Raw genomic sequence first — 12192 nt, 5'->3', positions numbered from 1 at the left:
GTTACTGTGAAAATCCCCTAGTCACCACACTACTGTTCGGGCACACAGAGGGAGAATTCAGAATGTCCAATTCACCTAACAAGCACGTCTTTCAGGACTTGTGTGAGGAAACCGAAGAACCCGAAAGAAACCAATGCAGACACGGGGAGAATGTGCAGACTCTGCACAGACAGTGACCCAAGTGGGAATCGAACCCGCATCCCTGGCTTTCTAAAGCAAAATGCTAACCACTATGCTACCGTGTCGGCCAACATAGGTTCCCTCATCAGCTTTATTGTGAATGCTCCGCGTGTTAAAGCACAAAGCCTTTAGCTTGTCTTCTTAACATTTGTCTCCCTTGTGATGTTCAAAAGTGCTTTGATCCTAGAGGGGTGTTACATCTGGTTCCTGTCACTTCTAAAGTTGCTTTATTACCAAATAGTGCCCGTAGCTTGTCAGGACTCTGACTCCGATTTGGGGTTAACCTGTGTTCTCGTGGACACTTTGTCTCCAGCTTCCCATATTCAACTGGTGTCAGCAGGATTTCACACCTAAACTTTGTCACCCAATTCAACTGAAGATCCTGGTAATTCTTTTTTAGCTGCTTACTAAAATAATTAACTTCAAAGAAGGTGCAAAATATTGTTTCTTTTTAATGTAACTAAAAGTTCAATCTGCTTTGACTTGAAAGACATGCATCAGTTTGAGCAGTCACAAGCTGTTTTCTTAACGCCTGTTTGATAAAGGCTATCTGCATTTCAAAACCTTCTTTTGCAGCTGCTGTTAACCCTTCATGGGAATTTTGCTTACATTTTCTCATGTACCCTCAGGTCAGGTATTGCCAGACTTCCATGTTTCATATGACATATTTTCCCATTTTTACTTTACACCTTACAATTGAATCCCCTATAACTATTGCATTCCTGTACTTTCTACTCCTCCCCTCTGCAGCAGAACCAATCGTGGTGCAACAAATTTGGCTGTTGCTGCTTTCCCCTCAACAGTATCCAAAGTGGTACATCTGTTTTACAGTGGAATGGCCACAGGAAATTTCTGCACTGTTTGCCTGGCTCTCTTGATTTGCCTGGTAGTCACCCATTCCCTTCCTGCCTATGGCATTTGAGCCTGCGGTGTGGCCACCTCTCTATACGTGCCATCCACGACATTCCGCCTCGCAGATTCTCCACAGTGTCCCCAGCCGCTGTTGCAGCTCTGAAACCCCGGCTTCCAGGAGCTGTAGCTGGAGACACTTCCTGCACACATGCTGGTCCCAGGCACTGGAAATGTTCTAGGCTTCCCACATGAAGCAAGAGGAGAAACCCAAGGCTTTGCGCTCTCCTGCCATGATGTACCCCTTTAAATTAAACCTTTGGAAGAGGCTTGATATTGGATTTAGAACATAGAACATAGAACAGAACAGTACAGAACAGGCCCTTCGGCCCTCGATGTTGTGCCGAGCCATGATCACCCTACTCAAACCCACGTATCTACCCTATACCCGTAACCCAACAACCCCCCACCCCTTAACTTTACTTTTTTTTAGGACACTACGGGCAATTTAGCATGGCCAATCCACCTAATCCGCACATCTTTGGACTGTGGGAGGAAACCGGAGCACCCGGAGGAAACCCACGCACACACGGGGAGGACGTGCAGACTCCGCACAGACAGTGACCCAGCCGGGAATCGAACCTGGGACCCTGGAGCTGTGAAGCATTTATGCTAACCACCATGCTACCGTGCTGCCCTTAAATGAATTTAATTCAATTCACTGTGGCCCTTCTTTCCTTGTCCTCGTTATTACAGATTACAACTCACAAAAGGTATTCTGTCTTTGAAGCTGCAATTTACTGGTGTTTAATGTATCCCGAGGCATTTGTTTTTAATTAATCATATGTTGCTTGCATTTGTAATTTTGATCAAACCTTCTAACTTTATAGTTATAAAGCATTTTATGCCACAGCTTGTTAATTACTTAGCCCCTTAATGGTAGAGCCAATTAAAGTACTTTGGCATGATAGGCCATTTGTTTCTGCATGCAAATTTCTTGCCTGAATCCTCTTTTATTGGCTCAGGAAGTTTTGATGCCGCATTATTCTGGGCATCATAGATTTTGGGCGATCCATCATTATGTTCAGCTGAGATTTCTGTTAAATCTGACAATCACTCCATAATTTTTTTGTCCTATGAGAGAAAATCTCTGCACATCCTGATATCCAAACAATATTTATATTGTTTTCTTGTGAGCTGGCATGTCCAGAGAGTTAGTTGGGATCAAGACTTCCCACAGTCCATTTCAGTAGCATATACCTGAGCTAGTTTCAGGCAAGTGATACTCCGAAGATACCGTACAAAATGATTTGAATTAAATTACAAACATGACTACTTCGTTTTGACAGCAAGAGGGTATGCAACTTGGCAGAACTGAGCTTCATTTTGTCCTTGAAACCAAGCAAAATGGACTCTTGTTCTTTTGTCGGGAAATATGTAAGCTGATATTTGGAGTGCAATTAATAAAGGAAAAAAATGAGATAATTCACCTTTAGATTTAGTAAATAAACATTCTTCAAAGTAAGGTATATTCAACATACTATATCTGCTGCCTTCTGCCATATACACAAATATTTTAGCAGCTGTGCTCACTTATTTCACTAGCAGATGTTCATATATCCTTAAGCTTTGACGTGACTTCATGTACAAATGTTCTAAATTGTTGGCATTTGGATTTTTTCAACTATTCATTTGAGTTTTTGCCTCAAAGAAACTGAATTCACTTTTTTTTTTATAAACGTATAAAATTCTATGTAATAATTGTAGTCTCCACTTGGACTTGGCAAAGCTCTTTACTTCTTGGCCAGTATTTCAAAGTAACACATTTAACCAAAAATATTATAAATAGGGGTTTGTTTTCATTTTTTATAATATTTCAATTATACTTCTGAATACCCTGCTAACGTTTTCCCTTCACGTTTTTATCCAGTACCTATTTAAAAGTATTAATGGTTTAAAGACTTAATGGTTTTATCTCTGAAATTCAAACTGGCATTTCTGTTTCATTATGTTAACTGAATTTGAGGGCACATTCATAAGGGATATAGTAAAGGACGTTCACACTGGTTTTAATTGAAAAATTCCTCAAATTGTTAGGTTCCACTCTAGCTTTTTTCATTCTATTGCATGATTTTATCCATGGTATGTGGAGTATAGCCTTTATTGAAGAATGATGACTCCTACATCTAAAGGTGAGCTTTATTTTTGTTTATAGCTTTAAGTTTAAACATGTCATTTGATAATTGGACTTTCTTCACTGTGGAATGGTTCCAGGAAATCATATGAATGGTATCTTGTCTACTTTTGATACCTGCTTTTTGAACAATGAAAGTAAACGCTATTGGGGCTGTTCAAATTTTATTAGAGAAAAGCATTGCAACCTGAAAAGATCTGGTCCTCATCATGCAACAGCATTAATTTTGACTTTGACATAGCTATTCATGCTCCTAATTTAACAGATATCTTTAAAGGAGAATGTATGAGGACGAAGAAGCATAAGGAATGGTATGGTTTTAATAGAGATGTTATGAATAAGCACCTTTGAATTCACAATACACTGCACTGCAGTGGTGCGAGAATCCTTTCAACTGTCAAATAAGACTTTTTATTTAATCAGGCTTTTTAAGTTTTGCAGAATTGCTGTCTGACAATTTTTTTTATCCTCCAGCTACAGATTAAACATTCTGTTACTGAAGCTGAAATCCAGAAACTGAAAACTAAGGTAAGATGCCATAAAGTGAAGATATATGTTTTGCTTTACATTTTTCACAATTTTAGGATACAGTTAGCAATAAACACATTATTTTTATCCTTATTTTTCACAATAAGCACCAAATTAAATCGTTTTGGCCAATTCGGTATTTTACTTTTAAAATAGGGGAGCAAAGCAGACTGAAACGCAGAGTGTAAAAGCTCAGTTCTGATATTGCTACAAAACAACCTTTGTTTATAAATAGATTATGAATAGTCTTCATTTTTGAGAAACATGAACTATTTTATTCATTTCAATGTGTATTTTACTTTTTAATTTTGACCTGAACATTATTTTTCTTTGTAAGGGTGTTTTCATGGGAGAGACTGTTTTCATTCAATTTACTATTAATTACTTAAAATTGATGTATCCAAATTAAAGCTTTCAATACTACAAAGCAGTCAGATTTCTCATTTTTGAAATCGAGAGCTGACTACATTGTTCAAAGTTATCTTTTCCCAGCCTATGTCCGTATACTAATTGCAACATTGGGGTTAGAGACTTGATTTGTCTTTAGAACATACAGTGCAGAAGGAGGCCATTCGGCCCATCGAGTCTGCACCGACCCACTTAATCCCCCACTTCCACCCTATCCCTGTAACCCAATAACCCCTCCCAACCTTTTTGGTCACTAAGGGCAATTTAACATGGCCAATCCACCTAACCTGCACGTCTTTGGATTGTGGGAGGAAATCGAAGCACCCAGAGGAAACCCACGCAGACACTGGGAGAACGTGCAGACTCCGCACAGACAGTGACCCAGCGGGGAATCGAGCCTGGGACCCTAGCACTGTGAAACCACAGTGCTGTCCACTTGTGCTACCGTGCTGCCTGTCTTGTTTCCTGGTGCAGCAGTGTCACAGAAGCTTTGAAGCCCCAGTCTCATCCAGTAGGCCTCAGGCCTATTGAACATATTTCCCGTAAGCTGTGATACCATTGGCCATTCATCGCTCCTCAACTCTCCATACAACTCAGTGCCAACTCTTGTTCACCCTACCCACCCCCATGGCGCTCGTAACGTCATGCCAACTCACGCACCACCACCACCCACCCCGGACAATGACTCGCACACTCTCTCTGCGACTTCCATAGCCATTCACCCAGTGTCCGGGAAGATCTCCTGAACCATGTGGAGGTGAAAGAAAAAGTTCTAACTATCTAATACAGCTCTCATTCCAGTACAATTGATTATGAAAAAAACTCTTATTGATAAACCCATTCAAAGCTTTTAAATCTTCTCACCATTCACCTTCATTTATTTTCAGCCTACCTATTTGATCATAGTCACAGCACCTCTAGCAATAGCTCCTCATCTCATCTCACCTCATACTGCTACCTTGGCATTACTCCAGGGATTTGATCTTGATTTCTTTATTTTCCTCCTGTAAATACTGCTAGTTGTTGACATCATCAGCAGACATGGAGTTCAGCTTCCAAGATTACAATAATGATACCCAGTTCTACCTTTCCATTGCCTCTTTCAACTTCTTCATTGTCTCTGCTTTTAAATTGCTTGCCTGACATCCAGTCTTGGAAGATCTCCAATTTCTCCCAGCTGGACATTAGGAAGAATAAAGCTACTGGGGTTGATATTGTGGCATGCAAGAGAAGGTCAGTGGGTAAAAGATAAAAGTCTGGGAACATGTCTCTGACGTGCCTGCTACCATTTTTAAGGTGTCAGGAAACGTGGTGGGTACTTGCCCCATCTTGGAGAATTGATGCTTTATTATAATATTGAAGTCCGTTTTGTCATAATTAATTGTAGTTGTGGACTCAAGTATTAGATACTATATGGTATACTCTGTACTATGTATGGGATCACCTGACATGCGGGTTGATAGCACATGTTGGAGACGGTTGGAACAAAGCTACAGATGCTTAGCAGTTGTGTTCATGTTATGAAAATGAGTTTTTAATAAAGATCAGCAGCAATGTTGTGGGTTGTTGTGCATCAGAAAAACAAAACATAGTGTCAGAAGTAAACTAAACTCCACAATGGAGGTTCTGAAAATCACCGACAGAGCTCAGTTTGGAGGGCAGTTATGCTGAAAACTGGAGGAAATTCCAGCAGCACTTCGAGCTGCACCTCACAGCGACTGGCAGTGATAAGAAAGACCCACTGGTATAGTCTTACATCTTTCTTCATGAGGAAGAAGTGCTCAACATTTACATTTAGAAGTGGTGAGAAACAAAATGACTTGAGCGAAATAATGGAACATTTTGAGACTTGCTGCAGCCCTAAGAAAAATATCACGCATGAAAAATACAAATATTTTACATGCACGCAAAGCAGTTACAACATTAGTCAGTATGTAATTGAGCTGAGAAAACAAACTAAATCATGTGAATTTGGAGACCTTGAAGCATCGCTTATCTGAGATGATGATTTGCGGGATTACAAATAATTCTGAGAGAATGGCTTTTGAGTGACGTGTATCTCACACTGGAGAAAGCAGTAGCCATCTACAGAGTGGCAGATGCAACAAAATGCAAAATTAAATAGATGGCGGAAGCTATTAAGCTGCACACAGGTAAGCAATTCGATGTAGCTAAACAGGAACAACACTGGGGAAAAATTCTTAGACAGCCTGAAAGTAAAAAGAGCAAAACAGCTATTAAAGCATTTAAATACAGTCAATGCAGAACAGTGCAATTTCCATGTAGTTGTCCAGCCTACGAAAAAGTGTAGAAACTGTAATCAACTGAATCATTTTGCTTATATGTGTAAATCAAAGAAAGTGCACATGGTCGTAGGTGATGATGTTTCACTCCAACTGAACTTTTCATTGGTGCAGTAACAACAAATTTGAAAAAAGGCGAATAGAAAGGTTTGTTTACAAATTGCTAACATGGTGAATTTCAAACTTGACACAGGTGGACAAGCAAATGCTATACCCATAAGCCTGTACCCTAAGATAGGCAAAGGAGAACAGTTAATGAAAATAAAAATGGCTACTTATGCAGATGAAGAAATTGCTGTAGAAGGTCGATACACCCTTATAGTGACTCAAAACTGATTCAAAACCCATTCTTGAATCAAAACTTTGAAAATCTGAAGCTTATCAAGAAACTAACGATTGTCACATCTGATGACATTCTGAGTGAGTACAGAGATGTGTTCCAGCGGGTTGGTTGCCTAAAGGGAGAACATACCATCAAGACTGACTGACTAACTAACACCCAAAATACACCCACCCAGGAAAGTACCAGTAATTCTAAGAAACCAAATTAAAGCAGAGTTTGACAGAATGGAGAGACTTCACATAAGAAAATTGAAGAACCGACTAAGTGGGTTAATTTAATTGTAATTATAGAAAAATTAGATGGGAATATGACAGTCTGTCTGGATGGCACGGTAGCACAGTGGTTAGCACTGTTGCTGCACAGCGCCAGGGACCTAGGTTTGATTCCCGACTTGGGTCACTGTTTGTGTGGAGTCTGCACATTCTCCCCGTGTCTGCGTGGGTTTCCTCTGGATGTTCCGGTTTCCTCCCACGGTCCAAAGATGTGCAGGTTAGGTGGATTGGCCATGCTCAATTGCCTTAGTGTCCAAAAAGGTTAGGTGGGGTTATAGGGATGGGGTGGAGGTGTGGGCTTAAGTAGGGTGCTCTTTCCAAGGAACGGTGCAGACGCGATGGGCCGAATCGCTTTCTTCTGCACTGTAAATTCTATGATTCTAGAAACCTAAACCAGGCAGTAGAAAGAAAATATTATCAGTTGCCCACAGTTGAAAAGGTTAAGTGTAAGGTAGCTGATTCTAAATACTTCAATCTTCGTTGCGAGTTTATGCTTCTGGCAGGTCAGGCTGGATGAACGCAGTTCCTATCTCTGTACCTTCAACACAATATGGGTACGGGAGGTTTATATGCTGACCTTTTGGTATTAATTCAGCTCCTAAGGTGTTCCACAGCAAAACAGCTGTTTGAAGGATTAGAGGGCATGGAAACCTGGTCTGAGGAGCCACGCAAGAAGGACACAATCACAAACTGAGGACGGTGCTGGCAAGAGCTAGAGAAAGCAACTTCCAAGTTGAAGAAGGAAAAGTACAAAGTAGGTCTTCATGAAATCAAGAACTTGGGACATGCGCTAATAAATAAGGGACTGAACCGGCCCAGATTAAAATCGAAGCAGTCGTAAACATGCCACTTACAGAATGTAATAAAGGCTTGGGGAGGTTTTTGGAAATGGTGACCTATCTTTCAAAATTCATTCCGCACATGTCAGACCTGACAGCACCTGTCAGAAAACTGCTACAAAATGATGTGGACTGGCATGAGGAACAAAGTCACCAAGAAGCTTTGATCAATCTAAAACAGAACACTGACCCAGACACCAGTGATAAAAGTATTATAATTTCAGTCAGTTGGTCAAGATATAAATGGATGCTGTCCTCTTGAAAAATGAGGCAACAATGGCATATGCTTCAAAGGCAAAGATTGAAACACAGTAGTGTTATGCCCACATAGAAATGCTAGCAATTGTATTTGGCCTAGACTGCTTCCACCAGTTTGTCCATGGCAAAGAAGCGAAGGTAGAGTCTGATCATAAACCGTTGAAAATTATACTTAAAAAACTCCTGAACTCTGCACCACCAAAAATCCATAGATTACTACTGCATCTGCGGAAGTACCAAGTCCAAATTAAATAGAAACCGGACAAAGAAATGTACATCGCAGACACTCTGTCACACGCATACCTACCCATCACAGAAGAGAACAAAGAAACAGAACTGCAGCTTCACATGCTAACAAGAACTTACCTGTGCCTGTAATAAAACTGGATGAGGCCAGGGAAGTGATCAATAACAACGTGACCCTGAGCAAACTGCAGCAAATTCTGCAAACGAGCTGGCCCACACAATGCATCCACTGTACAAGAGTACTAGAACTTTAATGAGGATTTTCATGAAGCAGAAGAAATATTTCTCAAGAGAGAAAAGAAAATTCCTGCAGTACTGAGGAAAGAAATGCTGCAGAACACAGTGTTCGAAATAAGCCCTGGCAGAAAATTTGAGAGGCGTTGTCCACATTTGATACAGTGAGTACCTACTAGCAGTAGATAATTACTCAAAATATGTTTGAGTCTGTGCTGCTGAGAAAGGATAGCAAAAGCATAATTAATAAAACATTTGAAATTTATTTTTGCTCGCCAAGGCATTCCTGAAGTGCTCATCTCTTGACAACAGTCCGCAATTCTCAGGCATTGAGTTCCACAAATTTGCACAGGATTGGAGTTTTGCCACACAATGTCAATTCCCAAATATCCACAATCTAACGGAATGGTGGCAATTACCGTGCAGACCTTAAAACATCTGTTGTAGAAGGCAAAAGCCTACCTGGCTCTGCTGGATTTCTGAAATACACCATTAAATGGCAATGAATCATCTCCAGCACAGCTCCTGAAGGCTACGAACTAAGCTTCCAACAGCACCCCAACTTCTGTTTCCACAGTCAGCTACAATGTGCAAGACCTGCTCCAATTGAGACAGCAAAAGCAGTCACAGTACTTCGATGTACCAGGAATCAAAGGAGAACCAAGATCTTACATAGTGAAGACTCCAAACGGACAACAGTACAAGAGATACCGAAAATTCCTATGGAACACAAGTGAAATGCGACCTTGCAGTGAACCAGAAGCCATAATAGTAATAATCTTTATTCATGTCACAGATAGGCTTACATTATCACTGCAATGAAGTTACTATGAAAACCCCCCAGTCACCTGCTCGGGTACACTGAGGGAGAGTTCAAAATGTCCAATTCACCTAACAAGCATGTCTTTCGGGACTTGTGGTAGGAAACTGGAGCACTCGGAAGAGACCCACACAGACACGGGGAGAATGTGCAGACTCTGCACAGACAGTGACTGAAGCCAGGAATTGAACCCGCATTCCTGGTGCTGTGAAGAAACAGTGCTAACCACTGTGCTACCATGCCTCCCAGCAGTGAAGCATGAGAAAACCTAAGTCTGAGAATCCAGAAAACTATTTTAAGGGGTGAAAGTGACACAAAACTGGAGAAGGCCCCATTCTCACCATTCAGAACATCCCAGTGGAAGAATTGTGGGGGTGAAAAACAGATACAGAAATAAGTAAAATATAAAACAGACTGATCAAAACAGAATGCAAAAAAAAAAAGAAACTGCGCTTGAGTAGGCTACACTGACCTATTTTGCTCCAACAGAAACTAGGTTGAAATGTGGGAGCAGGGGTGGGAAATCTAGAGGGAGTCCCAAAGCAGCTTTTACAGTGGCGGATAGCCCCCCTCCCAACCATAATCAATGATGTAACAGAAATCTCGACTTCGAAAGTCGAGATCCCCATTTTAAATATCATTATCAGGTCTCATGTTTCCTCGTTCGCCCGTTGGATTGTCCATTCATGTCAAACTGTCAACGTGATGGCATGCCGACATGGTGTGGATAGGGAGGAGTTCTGGTGGTGGGGGGGGGGAGGACATTCCGTGGGGACAGCACTGTGGTGTGGATGGGGTGGGGGGGAGGTCTGCGGTGGAGAGGTTTCTATTTTTATGTTTTAAAATTGGGGTGTCCTTTTTTTTTAAAAATTAAGTTGGCTCTGCGTGATGTTGTGGGGACCTGCACCTTACACTTTCACCAAGAGGCTCTTCAGACCGTTGGCTTCTACCCTGTTTTTCCTGCACACTGCACCATTCTGCCAAATAATAAGAAAATTCCACCCGTTAACTTTGTCTCTCTCTCTCTCTATCTGAAAATGAAAAATCGCTTATTGTCACGAGTAGGCTTCAATGAAGTTACTGTGAAAAGCCCCTAGTCGCCACATTCCGGCGCCTGTTCGGGGAGGCTGGTACGGGAATCGAACCGTGCTGCTGGCCTGCTTGGTCTGCTTTAAAAGCCAGCGATTTAGCCTTGTGAGCTAAACCAGCCCCTGTGTGTGTATGTATATAATATGCTGTCTGACCTGAGTACCACTTGCATTCTCTGTTTTTATTTCACCATTTCAATTGTTGTCGTATGTCACCCTCTAACGTTTCCTTGCATTTGGAGTTCCTTTCATAGAATTTACAGTGCAGAAGGAGGCCATTCAGCCCATCGAGTCTGCACCGGCTCTTGGAAAGAGCACCCTACCCAAGGTCAACAACTCCACCCTATCCCCATAGCCCAGTAACCCACCCAACACTAAGGGCAATTTTGGACACTAAGGGCAATTTATCATGGCCAATCCACCTAACCTGCACATCTTTGGACTGTGGGAGGAAACCGGAGCACCCGGAGGAAACCCACGCACACACGGGGAGGATGTGCAGACTCCACACAGACAGTGACCCAAGCCGGAATCGAACCTGGGACCCTGGAGCTGTGAAGCGATTGTGCTATCCACAATGCTACCGTGCTGCCCCTTTCAAATCACCCCAACTAAAATACAGTACCTGCAACAGAGGGGGTTGCCATTGACCTGCCCCTCAGTCTCTACCTAGGTTGCTTGGGAACTCCATGCGAGGAGATCGTCTGCACTTATGCTCATCACATTCATAAAGATAAATATGTATTTGCTTATAAATTTCATGCAGAAAATAAAGTTTGGGAATGACTGATAATTTTGCTGTTTTGTTAAAGTTATTTACTTGTACTTTTCAGCTCCAGTTAGCAGAGAATGAGAAAGTTCAGTGGGAACTAGAAAAAACACAACTCCAGCAGAGTATTGAAGAGAACAAAGAAAGGATGTTGAAACTGGAAAACTACTGGATTGAGGCACAGACCCTCTGTCATACTGTCAACGAACATTTAAAAGAGACCCAGAGCCAATACCAAGCCTTAGAGAAGAAATACAACAAAGCCAAGAAACTCATTAAAGATTACCAGCAGAAGTAAGAAATTAAATTTAAAAACACTGACCTATGAACAGAACACTGAATAGTAATTTACTGAACCCGGAAACTTTAATTTTTCAGAGAAATAGAATTTGTTAAACATCAAGATGCTGAAAAAAAGAAATTTGAAGAAGTTGAAAAAGTACATGCGGCAGAAGTTCAGAAGCTTCAGAGTAGGGTAAGAGATACCAGGGGGTTAACTTCATAGGTTGACAATGTTTTAAAAATTCTTGAAATAATTTAAAGAAATAAAAAAATTGCATACATTTTGGTACATACAATTGTCCTGCATTTTGAATCATAAACCTTACAACACTTCTTTTTTTTTGAGAAAATATTTTATTGAGGCATTTATCATTTTAACAATTTTAAACATCAGGTTTCAACAAGAACAAAATAACCAACCCCTCCACCCCAGTAACAAATCCCAGCCAACATGACTTATGCAAACAGGACCTCCTTCCACAACCCCCTTTCCACTTGTTTTCCTGACCTTACTCGAGCCTTAAAACACATCTAAGTATTCATTAAATATGTCTTGTATTATGGACTCTATACCTGCAA

The 12192-nt window shown here is 41.1% G+C and overlaps 1 protein-coding gene across 8 annotated transcripts in view; it reads left to right on the top strand.

Moving 5' to 3' along the window:
* ppp1r9a (protein phosphatase 1, regulatory subunit 9A) overlaps window positions 1-12192 on the top strand; it is a 401146-nt gene that overhangs the window by 239201 nt on the left and 149753 nt on the right. For all 8 annotated transcript variants that reach the window (XM_038797554.1, XM_038797547.1, XM_038797548.1 and 5 more), the window contains 3 exons: window positions 3698-3751; window positions 11396-11625; window positions 11710-11806. In XM_038797554.1, coding sequence (XP_038653482.1) covers window positions 3698-3751; window positions 11396-11625; window positions 11710-11806 — 381 coding nt within the window. The remainder of the gene's footprint in view (window positions 1-3697; window positions 3752-11395; window positions 11626-11709; window positions 11807-12192) is intronic.

This window comes from Scyliorhinus canicula, chromosome 5, assembly GCF_902713615.1.
Source record: "Scyliorhinus canicula chromosome 5, sScyCan1.1, whole genome shotgun sequence".
In the NCBI taxonomy this organism is placed as follows: Eukaryota; Metazoa; Chordata; class Chondrichthyes; order Carcharhiniformes; family Scyliorhinidae; genus Scyliorhinus; species Scyliorhinus canicula.
The sequence above is the reverse complement of the archived record's forward strand: the minus strand, read 5'-3'. Positions and strand labels throughout refer to the sequence as shown.